A 25,633-nucleotide genomic window follows, 5' to 3' on the forward strand; every position below is an offset into this window, starting at 1 on the left:
GTCGCCGACCGGGGAGCTCCCAGCCGGCCTGGAGGGCATGGCTGGTATTTCCGTGTATTGTTCTCGTCACCTGGCTAACTTGATAGTTTCTTGGAGATTCGACGAGAATATTCCGCCTCTAGCTACATCGCGAATATTCTGGTTCCCATCACCCGAGCTATAAAAAGGGAGGCTAGCCGCGGACTGTGAGTCAGAATTAGTGCTTTAGTGCTAGACTCGGAGTCAGTGTTTGGACTCGAAGTCAGTGTGAGACTCAATATTTTGGGGTTCGGTGGCTGTGCTGAGGGCGACAGAGGTGTTGGCTGTCGCTAGTGGCCCGCCGACGTCTGAAAGAGGAGCTGTGATTGTTGTGGTGTCGGAGAATCCAGTGATTAGGGAGACTGGAGACGACGGAACGGAAGACTGTGTGATATCTGAGAGTACTGTGTGCTTGTGTATTTCAGTGGACTGAGGACCGCAGTGAGTCACCGATATAAGCATTTATCGTGAGTGTGAAGTTAATTGGACCTGTGTTAATGTTCGCTGTTGTGAGTATCGTCCTGCTGTTGAATACTGTTGAGCTGTAGCTGTTTACTTGTTCACTTGTTCAAATCCAGCTGTCTACACACAGCTGTGGTGTGAGGTGACTGGACTTAAGGAAGTGAAAGTGAGGGTTAGCCATCCTCAGGTAATAGCAATGGACCGGACTACCTGCTGTGCCATAAGAAATAGAGACTTGTAAAGAGACAGCAATAGCTGAATGGAATTATGTGTATATATGTGTGTGTGTGCGTGTGCGTGTGTGTGTGTGTGTGCATTTATTGGTTCATCCTGAAATAAATTAAGATAATAAAACAAACGTTGTTTTATTCGTATCAGTATCAATTAATATCGCTTACAATATATATAACATATATAATACATATAAAATGGCAATAAATATTTTTATTCAATCACTTCAACTTTCCGGTTCACTGATTGGTAACTTTATGTACCCGTTCTGCATTCTTCCTTTCTTTTCCACGTCTTCCGACCCATCTGTTGAAGATTTGAGTGCTGCGTACTTGTTAGCTGAAACAGAAGAATGAATAATATTAGACTAATAATAATAATAGTCTAATAATAAAAAGAAACGTCATCATTACTGTTATTTCTGGTATAAACAGGTGAAAAATCTGGTAGAAGGGCACTCGCAATGACCTAGTGAAGGTTAAGTTAGGAATAAACTCAATCGATGGAGCTGTGGGCACTATCTGACTTGGTCGGTGCCATGTGAGGCAAATGCATGAGTTTTAATTTGTCTACGAAGATAATTGGCTGAATCATAGAGGGTGAAGCAGACGGACACTGAGGCATCTTTTATGATTTTAAGGTAAGAGTTGTTGAACTGAAGGAGATCACAGAACTTAGTTAGTTAATTAATTCTATTAAGCCTACACGTTCTATTAAACATTCAGACTGTCTTAAATGATGATATACTGTATGGCAGGTGGTAGTAACTGCGGGAACGCGTAGCACTTCGTAGTTACTGCTTTCGCTGCTCAAATATAAACTGTTCGTTAGTAATTCCCTGGATTATGCTCTATGATACAATCTAGGGATGTATCACCTGGAAAATTAACCTCCATACCATAAATTAATCGCACGGGTTGTAGAGGTTGTTATACCGTGAAAGATTTCATAAAACTGGGCATATGTGATATTCGGATAGAATTTTCTTATGTGTTGACGCCATTTTTTATACTAAAACTCTTAGTGGATAGACTGGATAAACGAATAGCATTGAACTTAAAATAGCAAAGAAAATCTATGAAACAATCTAGCGATTCATTCTCTGGGAAATTAACCTTAGTTCCATAAATGAGTATCAAATGATTGCCTTCAAATTGTGGATATTGCTCTGTGATACAACACAGAAATTTATTGTCTGGAATGAGTATTGAGTGAATTTTTCAGGTGCGTATTACCTGCTTTAATCGTATGTACCAAACTTTTGCATTCATCTTCATTTGTTCATTCTAAAACTAGGCCTTTGTTTATTGCGTATTTTCTTAACCAGTGATAAAGTGTTTGTTGGTGAAGGGTGTATTTTATTAATACCTTCGTATATCATCTTTGACACTCAGTGCCATGACCAAACTTCATAAAGTTTACAGAGGTACCGGATTATACTGTTTCTTATGTGTATTTTACACACATCTTCGTACATTATCTTTGACACACGGCGCCATGACCAAACTTCATAAATTTTACTGTTTCTTGTGTGTATTGTATTCACATCTTCGTATATCATCTTTGACACTCAGTGTCATGACCAAATGTCATAAAGATCACAGAGGTACCGGGTTATACGGTTTGTTGTGCGTATTGTATTCACATCTTCGAATATCATCTGTGACACTCGGCGCCATGACCAAACTTCATAAAGGTTTCTGAAGTACCGTATTAGTGCATGCGTATGACATTTATTCATAATTACTCGCAATGGAAGAAAAATCACGGTCATGCGCATCATATTTTTGTAATTTATATCATTTGCTAATGAATAAATAAACCGACTGCGATCACATTGCCTTCAAAATTGAATTTTGAACGCATAAGTAACTTTCAAAGCAATTCTACTGTTGTTTAATTGGCAATAACTTTATCACAGTCGCGCATTGCAGCAATTAGAAACTCTGCTTAGGTTATACCTCAACTTCATCACAAGGTGAAATCATAAGTACTTGTTTAGTAGCAGAAACTGTTGCAGGTTTGAGATATTCAACTATACATTAACGAAACTTTTTCTTACCGGCACTTGGTTGCGGGCATTAATCGAACACATTAACTCCTCACTGAGGTGAAATGAAGAAAGAATTCCATCACACCAGATGCTTTGTGTATTTTTCTATCCATTAAATATACACGCTTGCACTGAACACTACCAAAATTTACATCAAGCTGTATGGGTCACGCGGCGTGGTCGTAGAGGTAGTTATATTGTCAAAATCTAATTTCAACTCCATGTTGTAATCGCGTACGAGACAGAATATTTTAAGGGTACACAACACAAGTCTTCAAATACCTCTTTTGATGTTTGGGTTACAAATATAATTTTTTTAACAGATTTATAATATAAAGAGAAACGTATCGGAATTGATTTCCTTCTCTCCAGGTATTACCGATTTTCATAAAACTCGACAATGCCTCCCAAGAAGCTGCGATTCATTGGCCGATGCAGTTCGGATTTGAAAAGGATTTGAGAGAACAGAGTGGAGCAACATATACAGAGAATTGATAGAGAAAAACCTCCACAGGTAAATCAAGAAACAATGACAGTGTACAACAATTGTTAGTGTTGAACTGTAGAAGTATTGTAAAGAAAGGAATAGAATTAAGTAATTTAATAGATATATATTTACCAGATATTGTAATAGGAGTTGAATCATGGCTGAGAAATGATATAATGGATGCAGAAATTTTCTCACGGCACTGGAGTGTGTATCGTAGAGATAGGATAGGAAAGGTGGGAGGGGGAGTGTTCATTCTGGTGAAAGAAGAATTTGTAAGCTACGAAAAAGTTAAAGATGAGACACATGAAATTCTAGGTGTAAGGCTCATTTCTAAAGATAATAGGCAACTTGATATATTTGGAGTGTACAGATCGGGAAAGGGTAGCACTGATGCGGATTCGGAATTATTTGATAGGATAGTCAGCTATGTGGGAAACGACATGGAAAGAAATGTGATTGTAGCGGGAGATCTGAATTTGCCACATGTCAATTGGGAAGGAAATGCGAACGACAGGAAGCATGACCAACAAATGGCAAATAAGTTAAAATGGGAAGGACAGCTGATTCAGAAAGTGATGGAACCAACCAGAGGGAAAAATATTTTGGATGTGGTGCTGATAAAACCAGATGAGCTCTATAGGGAAACTGAAGTAATAGATGGTATTAGTGATCATGAAGCTGTTTTTGTGGTAGTTAAAAATAAATGTGATAGAAAGGAAGGTCTTAAAAGTAGCACTGTTAGGCAGTACCATATGGCTGATAAAGCAGGTATGAGGCAGTTTCTAAAAAGTAACTATGATCGGTGGAAAACGGTAAATAAAAATGTAAACAGACTCTGGGATGGGTTTAAAGAAATTGTTAAGGAATACGAAAACAAGTTTGTACCTTTAAGGGTGGTAAGGAATGGTAAAGACCCACCTTATTATAAGAGAGAAATAAAGAGACTAAGAAGGAGGTGCAGACTGGAAAGAAATAGAGTTAGAAATGGCTGTGGAAGTAAGGAGAAATTGAAGGAACTTACTAGAAAATTGAATCTAGCAAAGAAGGCAGCTAAGGATAACATGATGGCAAGCATAACCGGCAGTCATACAAATTTTAGTGAAAAATGGAAGTGTATGTATAGGTATTTTAAGGCAGAAACAGGTTCCAAGAAGGACATTCCAGGAATAATTAATGAACAAGGGGAGTGTGTATGTGAGGATCTTCAAAAGGCAGAAGTATTCAGTCAGCAGTATATAAAGATTGTTGGTTACAAGGATAATGTCGAGAGAGAGGAAGAGACTAAGGCCAAAGAAGTAATAAAATTTACGTATGATAACAATGACATTTACAATAAGATACAAAAGTTGAAAACTAGAAAAGCGGCTAGAATTGATCAGATTTCTGGGGATATACTAGAGACAATGGGTTGGGATATAGTACCATATCTGAAGTACTTATTTGATTATTGTTTGGCCGAAGGAGCTATACCAGATGAATGGAGAGTTGCTATAGTAGCCCCTGTGTATAAAGGAAAGGGTGATAGACATAAAGCTGAAAATTACAGGCCAGTAAGTTTGACATGCATTGTATGTAAGCTTTGGGAAGGCATTCTTTCTGATTATATTAGACATGTTTGTGAAATTAATAACTGGTTCGATAGAAGGCAATTCGGTTTTAGGAAAGGTTATTCCACTGAAGCTCAACTTGTAGGATTCCAGCAAGATATAGCAGATATCTTGGATTCTGGAGGTCAAATGGACTGTATCGCGATTGACATGTCTAAAGCATTTGATAGGGTGGATCATGGGAGACTACTGGCAAAAATGAGTGCAATTGGACTAGACAAAAGAGTGATTGAATGGGTTGCTATATTTCTAGAAAATAGATCTCAGAGAGTTAGAGTAGGTGAAGCTTTGTCTGACCCTGTAATAGTTGAGAGGGGAGTTCCTCAGGGCAGTGTTATCGGACCTTTATGTTTTCTTATATATATAAATGATATGAGTAAAGGAGTGGAATCGGAGGTAAGGCTTTTTGCGGATGATGTTATTCTCTATAGAGTGATAAATAAGTTACAAGATTGTGAGCAACTGCAACGTGACGTCGAAAATGTTGTGAGAAGGACAGCAGGCAATGGTATGTTGATAAACGGGGTTAAAAGTCAGGTTGTGAGTTTCACAAATAGGAAAAGTCCTCTCAGTTTTAATTACTGCGTTGATGGGGTGAAAGTTCCTTTTGGGGATCATTGTAAGTATCTAGGTGTTAATATAAGGAAAGATCTTCACTGGGGTAATCACATAAATGGGATTGTAAATAAAGGGTACAGATCTCTGCACATGGTTATGAGGGTGTTTAGGGGTTGTAGTAAGGATGTAAAGGAGAGTGCATATAAGTCTCTGGTAAGACTCCAACTAGAGTATGGTTCCAGTGTATGGGACCCTCACCAGGATTACCTGATTCAAGAACTGGAAAAAATCCAAAGAAAGGAAGCTCGATTTGTTCTGGGTGATTTCCGACCAAAGAGTAGCGTTACAAAAATGTTGCAATGTTTGGGTTGGGAAGAATTGAGAGAAAGAAGAAGAGCTGCTCGACTAAGTGGTATGTTCCGAGCTGTCAGCGGAGAGATGGCGTGGAATGACATTAGTAGACGAATAGGTTTGAATGGCGTCTATAAAAGTAGGAAAGATCACAATATGAAGATAAAGTTGGAATTCAAGAGGACAAACTGGGGCAAATATTCATTTATAGGAAGGGGAGTTAGGGATTGGAATAACTTACCAAGGGAGATGTTCAATAAATTTCTAATTTCTTTGAAATCATTTCGGAAAGGGCTAGGAAAGCAACAGATAGGGATTCTGCCACCTGGGCTATGTAGCACAACTAACCCTATGAGCAACACCTTTCATGACACTCAGACACACTGGTTGTGCTCTGAATGTCATTAATCAGCACCACCATACCCCAGCAGCTTCCATAGTGTCAAAGCCATGGATGAGACTGGGACTTCAGTGAAAGCTACACTTTGCTCTGGCCTGTGCCAAGAGATGGATGCAAAATTACTGTATCCATCAAGAAATGACAGCAGGAAGGAAGTAACGATTGGAGAGAGGAATGCCACATGTGTCCACTAGCAAGCTCTTATATTCGTAAATGGAGCTGATATAATGTGTTGTTTGGGCGAACTACTTATTTTCTGAAAAAACGGCTCCATGACTAAAAGGTTAGCGTGCTGGCCTTTGGTCACAGGCGTTCCGGGTTCGATTCCCGGCAAGGTCGGGAATTTTAAATATCATTGGTTAATTTCGCTGGCACGAGGGCTGGGGGTGTGTGTCGTCTTCATCATCATTTCATCCTCATCACAACGCGCAGAAGACCTGCACCTGGCGAGTCGAATTTTTCCTCGGACACTCCCGGCACTAAAAGCCATACGCCACTTCATTTTCATTTCATTTCTGAAAAAATCATTCAGGGATACAATACTTGCTTTAAAATCTCGTCAGTTAGAGCTTCCAAAATAGTCAATGAAGAAGGATTCATACCGACATTTAAAATAGAGGTTCAGATTTATCACCAACCTGGATCATTACTTCCGATTCAATATTAAGATCCTAAATTCCTAAAAATATACTTTATGTGGGACAGACGATCACAAATAAAACAAAACGTGATCGCAATATGGTTACGCAATTGCAATATCTTCAATCAATCAATCAATCAATCAATCAATCAATCAATCAATCAATGGCCTGCATTTCGAGCTGTCGTCCAGGTGGCAGATTCTCTATCAATTATTTGCCAAGATTTAACTTAAACATTTTTCAAGGAACTTGGTAAGTCATCGAACATTTTTCTTGATATTATATTCAAATCCCTTACACCTCGTCCTGTAAATGAAAATTTGCCCCAATCTGTCCTCTTGAATTCCAACTTTATGTTCATATTATGATCCTTCCTACTCTTAAAAGCTCCCTCAAACTTATTCGTCTACTTACGTCATGCCGCGCAGAACAACGCAGAAGCAAACTAACATCCAAGGGTCATGAACTACAATATTGTACCAATCCCAGTTACTTAGGAGTAACATTGGATAGGTCTCTTAGGTACAGAAATCACCTGCAGAAAACCGCCAACAAACTAAAAAGTCGTAATAACATTCTCCAACGACTGGCTGGAACTTCTTGGGGAGCAGATGGAAACACATTACGGACAACATCTCTGGACTTGTCTATTCTGCAGCAGAATACTGCTCTGGTGTCTGGCTTAACAGTGCTCACACACAGCTAGTAGATTCACAACTTCGTCAAACCATGCGGATCATAACTGGTACACTTCGTGCTACACCGATCCATGGTTACCGGTTCTCAGCAATATACTACCTCCACATATCAGGAGACAGAAGGCCCATTTCCAGCTATGGACCAGAATGCTGTGTAACTGTTCCACCTCTTCAAAACACTTGGGGAGATGAAAGTTATAGTCTTGGGACACATGAATATTAAATAAACTATTTGTGGCTTGTCCGCAAATTGCCACGCAAATAGAAACAATAAACATTCCATGGTTCCCCATTTCTCTATGTAATGTTTGGGCGCCATGGTTACAGTTTTAAATAAAACTGTAAACCAATATTTATATTTACTAGCTTAGAGACTTATATTGAAATCACAGGGGTAGGATTTTAAATAATTAACCATTAAGTATCGCTTAAGAAAGAAAATTAACGCAATATAAAATACAAATGAATTTATTATACAAAAAAAATGAGATGAATCGGAAAAGTTTCCTTAAAGCGTGGAGGAATTTAGAATTTAATTTACTGAATTTTGATGTTGCTTGCTTTATCTAATTGAAGCTCACCAATTGCAGCCTTCGTTGACGTCATCTGGTTTCCGTGGTTACTCGTTCTCTTCTTCTCGATGTTGAATTTGCTCCATGGACATCCTTCCTTCCTTCTCTGATATGGTACGGGCTCTCTGGACTAACTCTCCCTACTTGCCTAGTCTTTAAATTAGACATTGGCCCTATACTTGTAAAAACTGATCAGCTTTGATCGTAAGAGGAGAAAATTCAGAGATATGAATTTTTCCATATTAGTAGAAATCTCAATCCAACTGAGCTATACTATTTATACGGTACAGACTTGTACCAAAATTCCGTAGACTTGAACTAAACATAGTTCTTCGTCCACAATATTTACTGAATATCACACAAGCCATAAGCTTGTTTCGTTTCACGCAGATCTGATAACATTACCGCAACTAAGTACTGTATCGAAGCGATAACACATTGTACAAAAACAACTCTGTCGCGGAGCGACCACACACTGTTTCAAAAATCAAATCACGTCGTACAAAGTAGATGTTCACAGTAGAAGTACTAGTGATGGAGTATCACGTAGTTAGGTTGTAAAGTTGTCAGCAGAAGTTGTACTTCGTTAGCTGCCGTTCTCGTGTTGAGAATCAGTATATATCCGGGCTAACCCCCACTCTTGGTAACAGTTCAGTCTCAAAACTCATATACAACGAAGTATCTGATTCGATAGTTCGAACCATCAACTCCCCTTCTCTTCCTCCTCGACAAGTCCAGAAGGCGTGGCGATGATATTGCTGACTAGCTTGCAAGCCTCGCGCACGGGTCGTTGTTTACTAGCCTTGGTCATAAAATAAACCCATGACTAACGCAAAATCCCAAGCTTCAAGAATAACCCTCCGTATACACAAACATGAGATGAAATGAAAACAACTATGTCTCAACATATTGACCGTATTTACAACATAATAAATTCTTATCCTACATAATATAATAATTTAAATAATAAAACGATGTTATTATATATACAATATGATTCCAAAATGCCTCGATTACAACTGATTGTCGTTGAATAAATATGTTATTACAAATAATTGCCGATGGCGGCTAAACTTGATATCAAATGATATCGCCTAAAATGATATTAAATTAAATTAGTAGGTCTGGAGAAGCCTGGACGGTTACATACGCCCTCCTGTTATTTACAGATATAACATATATGAAAATAACACACTACAACAAAAAGGCTGATATATACATCATTACATCTGACAAACACTTAATAAAAAACATACATAATCAAATCTTGTATCTCACTGTAGAGTGTCTGTTTCAACGATACCAGATAACATTTGTAATAAATCCTGCCAATTTTCTTGCGAAAGTTTGTCAGCAACACTCATAATATTTACAACAACAGGTAAATAACACTATCTTTGCACTTCACCATCAAAGTGTTCGGCAGTTCCAGGTTATATTACATATACACCACACACACACGTAATCACACGTGGCTTACCTTTCATAGATGGCCGCAAGCAATTTCTTGTTTTCATTGCAAAAAATATTACTACTTAGAAAATCATTGCATTAATTTCCTTCTGCAGTTTCAAAAAAATCCCAAGTTACTCATGGCTTCTACAATGGTGTCAGGTCTAGGTTCACAGCCTATACATGAATTCACGTTTTCCAACTCACGTCCATTTAATGTTGTCAAAACAACATCTGGGAGACATTACACTTAATTCGCAGAAATATACCGTCTCAGAGAGCGAATATTATAAGTGCCCAACATGACACGATTACCATCTTTCAATCTGTATGCACAAGGACCAACCCGACAATGAATCTGGAATGGACCCTGATACAACAAAAAGAATTTCTTCGTCACCTTCTCTTCACTGGACGAGAGCATGGGAACACGTAACAGAACAAAATCTCCTACCTGAAATTCGTCCAACACCTGACGTTTCTGCTGTCTGCTACGCTTCTCCGCCGCTTTAATCAAATTCTCTCTCGCTAATCTGACATATATCTGAGAGTCCTGCTAAGGTTCCTGTGTAATACCTAGTACTTTTGTCAGCTCATTCCTTGGATTGCTGCCAAAATGAACCTCTAATGGGGTGAATTTCGTACTATCATGCTGAACCATATTAATCCATTTCTCAATCAACGTTAAAGAACCAACCCACGCAGTGTGCTTGTCATGAACTAAAGATCGAAGCATCCTACCTAATTCCTTCATCGTGCGTTCACACATATTCTCTTGCGGATTCCTAATTGAGGAAAAAACATGTGTGATACCTAACTCTGTCATCACAGCCTTCCACTTCTTCGATGTAAATTGAGATCCGCTATCAGATAATAACCTACTAGGCATACCTAATTCCTGAATATACTTGTCACTAATAATCTTACTGCAACTAAGACCTGTCGCTTTTCTCAATAAAAGATTGACACACTGACTACTCGAAACTTCAATAATACCATCCTCTAACATAGCTTCAATTTGATTGTCTATTGCTTTAGCATATTTATGTGGTATCGGATATCTCGGTCCAGCGAATATACTTTTATCCAGCACTGAAAATGAGTGTTCATACACATGTGTTTTGCCAGGTTTCGATGAAAATACTTCCTTGTGTTCTCTCAACACATACAACAATCGGTCCCTCTGACCCTCTTCCAAATTGCTACTATCTACCGCTTCTCTCAAAGCATCATCGTGGTTCTCCTCTAACCACACTTCACACAACTTAAAATCCGCTCTCTCTTCTTCATCTTTTGAAACCTCATTAACACACCACATGTTACAAACCTCCACTTTCGTCTGCACTTCGGCATCCCACGTGACTTTAACATCCTCATTATCCCACCTTAAATATACTATCGCATCATTGTAATCTAGCCGAGCTGAGTATAAACTTAGCCAGTCAGATCCCAAGATAACATCAAATATAAGATTCGGAATAACAAGACAGATCTGAATTTTCGACTTCCCGTTAATACAAATAGGTATGGCAACTTGTTTACATATTTGCTTGGATCGTTTACCTACAGCAGTGACGATATATGTGGATTTCACAGGAATTTCTTCAATCTCAATATTCTCCTTCTTTCTGTCCTCATACCACTTAGAACTTACACATGATCTTTGACTGCCTGAATCCAATAAAGCCTGATACTGCGCCCTCCATATAACGATCGTAACAACGGGGTTCTCACTTTTACTACCAACATCGACTTGATTCACTTCCACCTCCCGTAATAACTCATCTCTGACATCGAGATCATGATTCATGTGCGTCATTACACAATTTCTCGCAACATGTACTGAAGACTGATAATCTGATCTCTCATTACCGTCTACTATCAGTTTAAATTACTGTGTCTCCTTGTATCCTGATTTCGGCTTGCACTTTCCTCTACATTGCGTTCCCTCTGAACATTCCTATTTTGCTGGTGTGACTGATTACCTACAGGTTGTTGTCTCGGTTGAAAATGACCACGGTGATTGTGTTCTTGTCTTCTTGGTGGTGTTTGATAGTTTGTGTGCTCTCGTGTACTATTACTATTTCCTAACAAATCGAAACTTGCTAGAAATCTTTCCATTCCCTGAATAGACTCTATCTGTTGCATACAGCTAGCTTCGCGGATTTTGTTGGGAAAATGTCTGAGTAATAACTTCACAATATCTCTCTCCGCTGACATCCCATCTACGTTTTCACAAATCATAACGTGTGCTAAAAAATATTCGGTCATAGAAACTCCTTCGTGTGGCCTAAATTTCCCAAAGACAATGCGTTCTCTTTCCATGCTTTGTATAGCTTCACTCCAAAATTTTTCCGTGAAATATTTCTGGAATTCCACCATACTGGTCATGCTGCTCTTATACACCGCAAACCATGATTTCGTTTCCCCAATAAAAGTTTTACCAATTATTTCTAACGCTTCTTCTCATTCAATGATTCCTTCTTCGATTCGCTTTTCAAACCGTTTCTTAACAGTGTTTAAAAAATCTAAAGGGTGTGTCTGCCTCCCATTAAATTTAGGTAGTTCAGTTTCATATATGAAATTTATACCATGGCACTGACTTCCTATATTACCTTGCTTTTCTGTTATTTCTTTACGTATTAGTTCCTCCGACCTCTCAATACGTCCATTAATTCTTTTCTCTGTAGTTTCTACGTCATTTGCAATGTGTTCCTGTCTTTCCTTGGTGGCTTTAATTTCAACAGCATATTCCTCTGCTTTCTTAAACTTTTCATTACATATTTTGGCATTAATCTCTACCTTACCACACAGATCATCGTATTGTTGTTGTACTCTTTCTCTAACTTTACTATTTTCTTTCTCTACCAACTCTATGACTTCGGTTTTATGTTCAGTTAACTTTCTTTCTACCACTTTCTCATGTTGGCTGCGTCTCATCTCCTGTTCCGCTAACTGATTCTCAAAAAGTTTCTGCTGGTCTAGTGCTTCATCTAATCTATGATCTAAAGCATCCATCCTAGCATTCAGTTCTCTGCTAATTTCGGTTTTCGTCTGTTCTACTTCCTTTCTATTTTCTTTAATCTCTGTCTGTGTTTTCTCTACTTCTTTGCTAATTTCGGTTTTAGTCTGTTCTATTTTTTTCTTAATTTCATCTATCCCTTTCGTTTGCTCTAATATCCCCTGCATCATTAAAACAGTTGTTGAATATTCATATCACTATTCGTATTACTTTTCTCGCCCTCCATCCTAGCTACATCAGATTCTGTGCTATTTTCCATGCTCCCACCACTCTCTACCGTTTTATCTACTTCAATAGTTTCATCTACAACATTCTTAGAATTCAGTGTCTCGCCTCCCTTTACTAAGTTTCCGCTACGTAATTTCATGTCCTTTTCACCTTGTGCAGCCATGATTCCCCCAAAATCACACATAAAAATTATATGGACACTCACTTAACCCCCACAAACACAGACTCTACTTTACTGCTTTCCTTCCACGAATACTTAATGGTTTTCGAGCTCCACGTTGGTGCGACAAATGTAACTGTTCCACCTCTTCAAAACACTTGGGGAGATGAAAGTTATAGTCTTGGGACACATGAATATTAAATAAACTATTCGTGGCTTGCCCGCAAATTGCCACGCAAATAGAAACAATAAACATTCCATGGTTCCCCATTTCTCTATGTAATGTTTGGGCGCCATGGTTGAAAGCTGTAAACCAATATTTATATTTACTAGCATAGAGACTTATACTGAAATCACAGGGGTAGGATTTGAAATAATTAACCATTAAGTATCGCTTAAGAAAGATAATTAACGCAATATAAAATACAAATGAATTTATTATACAAAAAATGAGATGAATCGGAAAAGTTTCCTTAAAGCGTGGAGGAATTTAGAATTTAATTTACTGAATTTTAATGTTGCTTGCTTTATCTAATTGAAGCTCACCAATTGCAGCTTTCGTTGACGTCATCTGGTTTCCGTGGTTACTCGTTCTCTTCTTCTCGATGTTGAATTTGCTCCATGGACATCCTTCCTTCCTTCTCTGATATGGTACGGGCTCTCTGGACTAACTCTCCCTACTTGCCTAGTCTTTAAATTAGACATTGGCCCTATACTTGTAAAAACTGATCAGCTTTGATCGTAAGAGGAGAAAATTCAGAGATATGAATTTTTCCATATTAGTAGAAATCTCAATCCAACTGAGCTATACTATTTATACGGTACAGACTTGTACCAAAATTCCGTAGACTTGAACTAAACATAGTTCTTCGTCCACAATATTTACTGAATATCACACAACCCATAAGCCTGTTTCGTTTCACGCAGATCTGATAACATTACCGCAACTAAGTACTGTATCGAAGCGATAACACATTGTACAAAAATAACTCTGTCGCGGAGCGACCACACACTGTTTCAAAAATCAAATCACGTCGTACAAAGTAGATGTTCACAGTAGAAGTACTAGTGACGGAGTATCACGTAGTTAGGTTGTAAGGTTGTCAGCAGAAGTTGCACTTCGTTAGCTGCCGTTCTCGTGTTGAGAATCAGTATATATCCGGGCTAACCCCCACTCATGGTAACAGTTCAATCTCAAAACTCATATACAACGAAGTATCTGATTCGATAGATCGAAGCATCAACTCCCCTTCTCTTCCTCCTCGACAAGTCCAGAAGGCGTGGCGATGATATTGCTGACTAGCTTGCAAGCCTCGCGCACGGGTCGTTGTTTACTAGCCTTGGTCATAAAATAAACCCATGACTAACGCAAAATCCCAAGCTTCAAGAATAACCCTCCGTATACACAAACATGAGATGAAATGAAAACAACTATGTCTCAATATATTGACCGTAATTACAACATAATGAATTCTTATCCTACATAATATAATAATTTAAATAATAAAACGATGTTATTATATATACAATATAATTCCAAAATGCCTTGATTACAACTGATTGCCGTTGAATAAATATGTTATTACAAATAATTGCCGATGGCGGCTAAACTTGATATCAAATGATATCGCGTAAAATGATATTAAATTAAATTAGTAGGGCTGGAGAAGTCTGGACGGTTACAGCTGAAGAATGGACATCTACCTGTTCATGAGGATATCAGAGAGAAATGTACACGCCTTAAGTCTCGCCACCCTGCTTGGAAGACTGCCGTGAAGATAACATCCAGCGACTTCAACCTCACCTCTAAATGGTCAACAGAATGGTCCTTATCCCCACCTCGGACAATAGTGGATATTAATAACCCATCCACAAAACTGGCAGGCTTCGATCTGCCACGCTGCACCTGGAGTAAACTAAATCGCATGAGATGTGGAGTAGGTAGAACACCATCTACTTTACACATCTGGGGCTGGTCAGTTTCTTCATACTGTGACTGTGGGGAGGTTCGACAAACAAGTAAAAATGTAGTGCAGGAATGTCCACAACGTTCTTTCACTGGCACCAGGGAAGACCTCAACTCAGCAACACCCGAAGCAGTGAAGTGGGTGGCGGGTTTGGACATTCACATTTCGTGAAATGTACATCACTCGCACTCAATGTGTATATATGAACTATCAGAGTTGATAGGTGGATAGTGATGTAAATATATTGTGTTTTCTTCTTGTCCTTAAAAACTTTGTAAATTGCTATCTTTGACTGTATAGGTATGATAATTTGTATTTACTATGTACTTATCTTTCACTGGTTGTGTAAATAAGTTATAGGTTATCCTTATTGATCATACGCCAAATAAATAAATAAATAAATAAATAAATAAATAAATAAATAAATAAATAAATAAATAAATGCCACGCCAATTCTCCACTGACATCTTGAAACATACCACATAGTTGAGCATCTCATCTCCTTACTCCCAAGTCTTCCCATACTAAGTTTACAACATTTTCGTAACAGCATTCTTTGTCGGAACTCACCCAAAACAAATCGAGCTGCTTGCCTTTGAACTTTTTTCTAGTTGTCGTATCAAGGAGTCCTGGTGAGGGTCTCATACACTAGAAACGAACGAAATGCTTTGATACGTATTTCTGAAAAGTGATTGGAAAAGATGAAAATGAAAATCCACAGCCTGTTTCTATTCATTCGACCGGGTCAGGAATGGGATGAATGAAGCCCCATCTAGCGGCGAGCATAGGAATTGTGCCGGCTGCCGAAGCCTGTCGCACTCCTCTGGGGCAATGATTAATGACTGGCAGATAAATTAAATGATACTGGAGAGTGTTGCTGGAATGGAAGATCAGAGGGAAAACCGGAGTACCCGGAGAAATACCTGTCCACCCTCCGCTTTGTCCAGCACAAATCTCACACGGAGTGACCGGGATTTGAACCACGGAACCCAGCGGTGGGTGGCCGGTGCTCTGCTGCCTTAGCGACGGAGGCTCTTGATTGGAAAAGATAAATATAAAAATGTACTGGCAGGACTGCAATGGGTGAACAGAAGGGGCGATATAATCTTTTGACAGTAAATGAAGTTGCAGTCATCATAGAAGGGATCAAGTTTGACAGATGTGATGTGATAATTCGGAAAAGAGTAGATTACCTTCTTAAAGATAATCTGAAACTCACAGACGATACGACGCCATAGTATACCCTCTAATATTTCGGGAAGTCCAAGATCGTTTCAATGTACGTACGGTACAGCAAAGTGACCCAGAAAAACTGATCAAAAATTGTCGGCAGCGAATTTCTATGCCTATACAATCATGTTCAGGGCGAGTACGTGGAATCATATTATCCGATGTGGACAACTATTTCACCAATTTGTTGTCAACATGTAGCCTATGCAAAAATCGAAAGCGGCCATCCTCCGGCTAAATCAGAAGAAACTTCGCAGGGATGATTACATCCATGAAAGTGACGCGGTCGCTCGGGGCGGAAATATAACGGACACCGTTCAAACGGTCATGTTACCATCTTCTTAAGTAGGAAGTAGACGTCACATGCAAGAATGTGCTCAAGATGCAATGACCTACGTATTGACATTGCGGGAGCCTTGATCTCTGTTTACATGCAACCAAAAGTGGTGATAAATACAAAAACTACTATACCAAGAGCAAGGACCAGGTGAGCGACATGACTTGATTGCGAGAATTTCCAAGCAGAAGTTGAACAAATTTATAGACGTTATAACATTCAGAGGAACTCTAATTGCACAATGTATGAAATCGAGTGGTAAAACGAGATATCCCACATGCACATATTCTTATTTGGTTAAAATAATGTGTAGAATAGATGACATAAGTTCTTCAGAATTACCATATGCGGAAATATATCCAGCAGTCTTTCAGGCTACTACTATGGTCTTTGGACAAGAAGTCGACCGGGTGAGTTGGCCGTGCGCTTAGGATCGTGCAGCTGTGAGCTCGCAACCGGGAGATAGTGGGTTCGAACCCCACTGTCGGCAGCCCTGAAGATGGTTTTCTGTGGTTTCCCATTTTCACACCTGTATCTTAATTAAGGCCACGGCCGCTCCCTTTCCACTCCTAGGCCTTTCCTGTCCCATCGCCGCCATAAGACCTATCTGTGTCGGTGCGACGTAAAGCCACTAGCAAAAAAAAAAAAAAAGACAAGACGAGAAGTCGCATGGATGCGGGGTGAGAGGTGCGAGGGAGAAGCATGGCTGCCACGCATGCGCCGATCTCAAGTCTCAAGACCTGACAATAAACATCAGTTCCGTCCGTCATGCCTCATGCGAATTGCGGTGGTGTTGTGTAGTTTCAAAGTGGTGCAGAAATTGTGCTTTAGTCACACATTTATAATAAGGAATATGCAGGAGCTTGCATTGTCTGTCACCAATAACGTGTATAGCTAAGAGTGAAGTATTTGTTACTCGTGTCATGCCTGCAAACTGCCGCGACTTCCCGTCAGACGGAGTAGTAATATATGTGTGATCCACGAACCGTGCGGAGCAACTAACCACACCGCACCTTGCATGAAGGATGGGAAATGAGGAAAACGTTATCCTCAAGACTTCAGGCAGGAAACACAAACTGGACATGATACATATTCTGTACAGAGGAGAGGAAGCACAACGGAAAATGGAAATTTTAGAAACCAGGAAGTGAAAAACGTTGACATAGAAATTGACAGCACATGGGTTGTTCCATATACAGTCGAATCTCGATATCTCGAACTTCGATATCTCGAATCTCGATATCTCGAATCTCCATTACTGGAATTTTCAGTATCTCGAAGTAACTTAAATATCTCGGCGGTTTGTCCTACTCTTCACGCGTATTTATTTCTCTATTACTAGAAATTCGGTTACATGAATTTCTCGATTTCTCGGAAGCAAACATTTCCTCCCTTGAAGAAAAGAATACTCTGTGCAACATTATCTGTGCAATACGGCATTCGTGATTTGTGAGCATCTGTTAGCAAGTAAATAAAGGGTTACAGTGATGCTGGGAGCTAATATGACGGAACGAAAAACTGAAACGTCTAGTGATCGGAAAATTGGCGGATCTTCTCTGTTTCTCGCGTATGAATTAATTACCGGTCACGCACGAAAGCAACCTCCGGAGTAGCGGATGAGAAGCTCCATTTACGAATCTCAGCTGCGTGGTATTGACGAGAAGTTTCAACGTGAAGGGAGGAAAGGTTTACAGTTACAAACAGAAGGGACTACTGAACTTTTTCCAGATATATTCACGGAGGTATATTTCTTGTTTCACTAATGTATGTCTTCCATAAAGTTACTATAAGAAGTGCTACAACTAAACTGATGCCGTACATTAGAGTTTGTTTGTACTGCATACGTTTAAGTACTGTTAAAAATAATGTATTCAGTAAAAGCCCGTAGATACATATGATTCAATTATGTGCTATACATACTCAAAAAGGGTATTCAATACACATCAAATTTCAATAACTTGAAATACAATTTAGCTCCCGACGTGATTTGAGATATCGAGGTTTTACTGTACGCCGATACTATCAAAAATGTTTCAGGCCCACAGCAATCCGCCAGGTATCAATGCGTCAAATCAATCAATTGCTACTTTATCTGTTTACCTTCGAGGGTCGGTTTTTCCCCCGGAGTCAGCGAGGGATCCCACCTCTACCGCCTCATGGACAGCGTCCTGGAGGTTCAGACTCGGGGTCGGGGAATACAACTGGGGAGGATGACCAATACCTTGCCCAGGTGGTCTCACCTGCTATGCTAAACAGGGGCCTTGCATGGGATGGGAAGATTGGAAGGGATACACAAGGAAGAGGGAAGGAAGCGGCCGTGGCCTTAAGTTAGGTACCATCCTGACGTTTGCCTGGAGGAGAAGTGAGAAACCACGGAAAACCACTTCCAGGATGGCTAAAGGTGGGAATCGAACCCTCCTCTACATAGCTGACCTCACGAGGCTAAGTGGACCGCGTTCCAGCCCTCGTACCACTTTTCAAATTTCGTGGTAGAGCCGGGAATCGGACCCGGGCGTTCTGGTAAGAGGCAGGAACGTTACCCCTACACCGCGGGGCCGGAAACGAAGCAGTCTCGCGTATATTGAGCTTTGAGCTTTCCGATCCATGATCGATACCCCACGATACTGATCACTTAAAAATGGTGAACGAGTGTATTTCACAGAGGACAAGGCACTAGAAAGAGCGAACGATTCGCCTAACAATACGCTTACAGCTTTCTTCAAATCATACCAATAAGATCTATTTTGCCAGTAATTTACTTTATCCACGAGGTTCCAAAATATTAATCATGGAACATATCAAGTAGACAATACCAGAATAGAAAACAAGGGGCTCTGGTAGGGAGAAATTTTGTTCGGTAAAGTGATTCTCTGGGACGTGTATGCACAATCAACCACAACTACGCCGAATGTTATATTTTAAGAACGTTGCTTCAGACGCTGAAAGGACCAACGTCATTTGCTGCTTTGAAAACCGTGACTGGAGAAGAATGTCAAACAGTCCGTGCAGCATGCCAAAAGTATGGACTTCTTGAGAATGATAGACAATGAGAACCAGCAATGTTAGATGAAGCTTCAAATTGCTCTCCAAATCAAGAAGAGTCAGAGTTAACCGAGATTTACAATACCCCGCACAGATTTTAATCAAGCCATGATCAGTATTGAAGACAAGTGTATCTCCGTTAGTAACAAAACGCTGCAACACTCGGATGCGTGACGACCCTAAAATTATTGACAGAGATGTGTTACGTGAAAGATACTACAACGCAAATAAAATGCATTCCTTTGTCAAAAATAACAAAACGCTATTGGTCCCCGACGTGTTTTGGATAATTACGGTAGTTTGATTATTTTGGATTGTGATAGGAATAGTCTATTATTATTATTATTATTATTATTATTATTATTATTATTATTATTATTATTATTATTATTATTATTATTATTATTATTATTATTATTATTATTATTATTATTATTATTGAGATTTGATTATTCTATTTATTGTTGTGAACGTGGTGGCTTACGATTAGGAGTGGAATGGTGAGAGGGTAAGCATTGTAATCTGGCTGGATCTTGGGGCGTTCAGGAGGTCTCCACGGGAAGGGCCAGTCGAGTCATTGGGTTGGCGGCCTTCTTCTCACCAGGGGTGATGACTCGGCCGGACGGTAGGTTATTATGTGTTGTTTGTTCTGTTTGTGTTTGTTTATAGGGTGGAGTGTGGTGGCTTAGGTTGGATTATTTTATTGTGAACATGTATTTGGGGCTGAACGCCTGTTATGTTCATGAATAAATGAATGAATAAATGCTTATTTTGGATGCGCCAGGGGGGAAACAGGAAAACATTTATTCTAAATTTGATTCTGGCTTAAATTCGGATGAATCCAGACATTGCTTTCAACATTGCATTATCAGGAACAGCAGCAACGCTTGTGGAAAGTGGTAGAACAGTGCAATTGGTATTAAAATTACCGCTTAACCCATCAAGTTTTGATACACCTATTTGCAACCTACGTAGGGGTTCGGGTAAGTTTACAATTCTCAAAACGCGCTAAATTATCGTTTGGGACGAATGCACAATGGCGCAGAAAAAAATCCGTGGAAGCCCTAGACAGAACTCTAAGAGACATGAGAGATAACGATCAGCCAATGGTGGGAGTACTTTTAATTCTGCTATTTGCTTTACGTCGCACCTACAGAGATAGGTCTTTTGGCGACGATGGGATGGGAAATGTCTAGCAGTGGCAAGGAAGCGGCCGTACAGCCCCGGCATTTGCCTGGTGTGAAAATGGGAAACCATGGAAAACCATCTTCAGGGCTGCCGACAGAGGGGTTCGAACTCACTATCTCCCAGGTGCAAGCCCACAGCTGTGCGGCCCTAACCGCACGGCCAACTCGCCCGGTACTTTTAATTCTAGCAGGAGACTTCCACTAGGCTCTGCCCATCATGAACACCCTCGGACGAGTTCAACGCTTCACAGATCATCGCACATAATTATGGAGGCACGTACGAACGCTAACATACGAGTACGTTTAGGAGGCGACCCATCCCCAGAAATTTCGCACGACAACACTTTCAGACTGGGAAGACACATTTACAACAATACGGGAAAGTAATTACATGACACTTTCAACTGATTTCTGTAACGTCTCTCTGGAATAAGCGTCCTCAGTTTCTCGACACAATAATTGTAACTATGACAACCAGTTTTCGTCTATGTATTAGTATACAGTATCGCCATCTTCTCATTGTGTGCTTTCTTCCTGTAACCAAGAGCTTGAGAATATCTCGTATCAAGTGATCCACGTTATACTCCTCAGTCCAGAGGTAAATTTTTTTCACTGGATGGAAAACGAATCCAGGGCTTTTGAATGAGAGACAGGTGCGCTACTTTTGTAACACAGGGCAGGATGATTATGATAATAATAATAATAGGAATAAGAAGAGAAGGAGAAGAAGTTTTTGGCTAAGTGGGCTAAGTGGCTCAGACGGTTGAGTCGCTGGCCTTCTGACCCCAACTTGCCAGGTTCGATCCTGGCTCAGTCTGGTGTCATTTGAAGGTTCTCAAATACGTGAGCCTCGTGTCGCTAGATTTATTGGCACGTGAAAGAACTCCCGCGGGACTAACTTCCGGCACCTCGCCGTCTCAGAAGACCGTAGTTAGAGGAACGTAAAGCTAACAATAATAATAATAATAATAATAACAACAACAATAATGGATAGAGGCGTGATACCTAAGTGCTATCGTCGCTGGGTTCCCACCTCGGCTACCCAGGTTCGAATACTGGCCAATCCATATAGGAAATGTTATGAGAATACTCATGCCCCTGTGATTTGGATTACATAAAAACTGAATGGCTCCGGAATTATTATTATTATTATTATTATTATTATTATTATTATTATTATTATTATTATTATTATTATTATTATTATCGTCGACGCTAGAAAGCAGAGCTCTATAGTCTCAAAATGGCCGCTGATGAAAGGAAATTTGAGAGTGTGACAAGACCTGTGTATAAAAACCAACTATGTCTTGTGCTTTGATTTTATGTAGGCCTATTTCAGTCAAATGTACACCAACCACAAATAATTCTATTAAATAATTATAGCGATACTCCTGGGAATGCAATACGTTAAAAAATATGATTATAATGATGCTGTATCCTATCCTAGCTCCCTTTTTTTTTGAGGATTTACGTCATAAATTATCATATATGTCATCGGTTTTAACTGTAACTAGCAAATGTACCCGTGCTTTGCTACGGTATTCTACATTGTATGCGGATATCGAAGTAAATTACTGTACATGCAGTGAATAAGATTGTTTTTTAATTGCATGTCTCTTAGCGTTATCCAGAAACAGCAGGTGGAGGTTACCATACGTTGTTTACAATGTAAAGAGCGAGTTGCGGAGTTGTGATGACAACGGTAGGTTCACTTGCCTACTGCCATTCACAATCGAGTAGGTAAGTTTTCATTATAATGGGGGGACTCATTACCTACTGTGTGGTCACAATCGATTTGGGGAGTTTCGTTACAATGGCAGGCGCCCTTTCCTACTTCTAGACAGATTACACTTGAGAAGTTTTTATTACAATAGCAGGCATCTTTCCTACTGCCAGTCAAAATTGAGCTGTATTGTTATCATTATAATGACAGTCACACAGAGTTGTTGACTTTCCATTATAATAGCAAGGCCACTATGCCTAATGCCAGCCACATTTTAGATGGGTATATTTGTTTACAATAGCAGGCACACTTGCCTACTCCCAAACACAATTGGTTAGGGGAGTTTTGAACAAAATTGCGTTCTCCCTTGACTTATGCCAGTCAAATAGAGAAGGGAATTATTTATTACAACCGTAGTCCCTCCTTACTAATGCTAGTTACAAAGGAGTTGGAGAAGGATCCCATTCCTACTGCCAGTCAAAGTCCATGGGGAGAGTAATGATTACAATAGCAGACGCCCTCCTGCTGAGAGTCACCATCGATGTAAATTATTAATTATAATGCCAAACACACCCTTTCTACATCGCTACAAATCGACTTCAATGGATATATATAGATCGACATATAAAGTATATGCATGTTTACAATATTGCAAATCTTCATTCACAGATTAACTGCTGCTAAATGATACATCATATCGACAAACGGATTGTACCATAAGACGCCTCATTTAGCGGTCTAAATGGATGGTCTTAAGATATTTTCTCCTGTCTCATCTATTTATGGGTAAAATTGAGTTAGAAACGTTGAATAGGGTGAAATTTGGGTAAGGTTTTCTCACAGTGCATTACTTTTGGGTACTAATGTAACAGCTACAAACAAAAAATTTGGATCACGCATGGATACTGGGTGGGCCAATGTTCGTGTAGAATTAGATGAATCTATCTTTCATATAAGTGATTCAAACTACGAATTATACGTGTACAAAGAGAAAAATGTAGGTATAATCGAGATATAGAGACAAATCTAACATATAACCAATAGAGATACGACGAAACGTCATAGGACCAAAGTTGTAGATCACTCTAAATTGGACCGAGGTTGTGTCATCCGTTTTGTGATACGACTTACTGTTTAGCCGCGAAATATCTCGAAACGAAGTTCTGGACCGAGATTAAAATTGCCTCAATATTCCGATATTTTTCGGGGGTAAAAAATGAAATATTTAAAGACCTTGGAAGCTTTCCATCGGTTACAGGCTAAGACATATAATTTTCTCGAATTTCAATTTCTAGCGCGTCCGTCAGATTGTACCACATCTTTATTTGGGGGAGGGGGTTAAAATTTAGGACTTTCAGGTAACTAAAGTTAACAGATATGCAGATGGTCATTATTACACCTGAAACGGATAACTGAATGAAAATTTCATCCAAATTTCGTCTTTACGCTTTTATTTATACAGATTTACGCTTAACCACAACAGTCAAGAAGAGTTCCAATTTCGTGGCCTAATTGAACGTCATAGTATGGCGATTCCCCTTATTCTTTTCGAACTACCTTACAATCAGCTGATCGTGATGATCTCGCGCCGCAACATGGATGAAGTGGCGCTATTCGCAATTAGTGATTATTAATGCTCTAAGCTTTTGGCTAATTGTCGTTAATTTTAAAACATTCAAGTCTTTCACTTTGCACCAATGATTTTACAGTGCGTATTGCCAACATTTTGTATCATTCAACGGCCATGCCCCCTTGCTTATATGACCAAAGAAAACCTGACAGACGTTCAGTCAATTCGCTTCAGCCAGGTAGCATTTACGCCTGTCTGTTATTCTAGCGTAGCTCGTTGATATACACCTTGCTAGAATGTGACTGTGGTAGTGTAATCTGTTGAATTCAGGATGAACTACGCTATTGCCATCTCTTTTCAGTTTTTTTAACTGGCTGAAACTGCTGTTTGAATCTGAGATGAAGCGTCGTCCGAATACTGAAAACTCCATATTAAAGTGATAACTATCAACAAAAAACCGCAGTGATCCGGAATGTAGACATATGTATCTTTAATCTAAATCAAACAACTTGAAAATAGGTAAAGAGAAGTCGTTCACAGATTGTAGACAGGAATCATACTTGTCGTATATGGGCGAATAGCATTATACGCATATTAATTTCGTAAAATAAAATACTAATAATAGTTGAAAGCAAGAAAACACTAGTGTTGGCACATATACATGTAAGTACCTTTCATCTAAATCACATTTCATAAAAATCGGTTCAGTAAGGAGTTGTTCGCAGATTGCAAAAGAAAACGCCTAGCGTTTTAAATATATAGATAATTACAATAGTATTACATTTACGCGATGTAAAATGTCTTTCATTTTCTCGCAATTCACGAGTCTTTATGGATACTCCCATTTCTCTTTCCATTGATTGGAACTCTTTATCTCCCCTATGGGTAGAGCAAAGAATGCATTATCGTACACTCCGGCTTGTTGTAAGAGTGATTATAATTAGTATTATAATTGTACCGGGCGGTACACCTCTACTCTGTTTATTTAAAAGTTGCGCCAGTTGAAACTCCTCTTCTGGAGGAAGGTTGAACTTTATCTATTCTATTAATTCTCTACTTTCTCAGAAGATGTCACCACGTGGAAAATTTTGAGTTTTTGAACTGTGTCACTTTTGATGTGTTTTTGTTTCGCTTGAAGTAAGAAGTGTGAACTTTCTCTTCTAGAGGACACTACTGAAGAATTACAATAGTGCAACCTAGTGCGAAATCAAAGAACTATTTTGTTGGAGAAATTTTTATTTCAAAAGTTTGTTTCTTGTTAAATTTCTTTCTGTTATTGTTTAAGTTGGCTGTATACCCCTCTTTTTCCCCTTAGTTTGGATCTAGCCAATCCCGAATTTCTTTAATTAATTTTCCACCAATAATGTGTTTCTTTTTCCTCTATGTAGGGGTTTCTTTTCCCGAACCAATAAAGATTTTGTGGGAGGGTGTTTTATTTCCCCTAACGCCTAGAATCTTCCGCGAGAGGATATAAACTGCTGATTTTGGGGTCTCCGGGCCACTTCTGTTCCATCTTTCAGTGTATTAAGTACATAGCAGGAGGCGGGAAGCGCCTCTTTCCTCGGCAGCGATCTACTACCAGGTAATGGCCTATTAATATCTTCTTTTCTTGCTAGGTCGGCAGTTTAACTCTC

At 39.3% G+C, this 25,633-nt stretch overlaps 1 protein-coding gene across 1 annotated transcript in view; it reads right to left on the reverse strand.

The window, feature by feature from the left end:
- Positions 1 to 861: 861 nt before the first annotated feature.
- The window catches only part of LOC136866645 (nose resistant to fluoxetine protein 6-like), a 188,418-nt gene continuing 163,646 nt past the window's right edge, over positions 862 to 25,633 (reverse strand). Inside the window, exon 10 of the mRNA XM_068226790.1 lies at positions 862 to 1,050. Coding sequence (XP_068082891.1) covers positions 938 to 1,050 — 113 coding nt within the window. The 3' untranslated portion in view covers positions 862 to 937. The remainder of the gene's footprint in view (positions 1,051 to 25,633) is intronic.

The sequence above is a fragment of the Anabrus simplex genome, chromosome 3 (genome assembly GCF_040414725.1).
Source record: "Anabrus simplex isolate iqAnaSimp1 chromosome 3, ASM4041472v1, whole genome shotgun sequence".
NCBI lineage: Eukaryota > Metazoa > Arthropoda > Insecta > Orthoptera > Tettigoniidae > Anabrus > Anabrus simplex.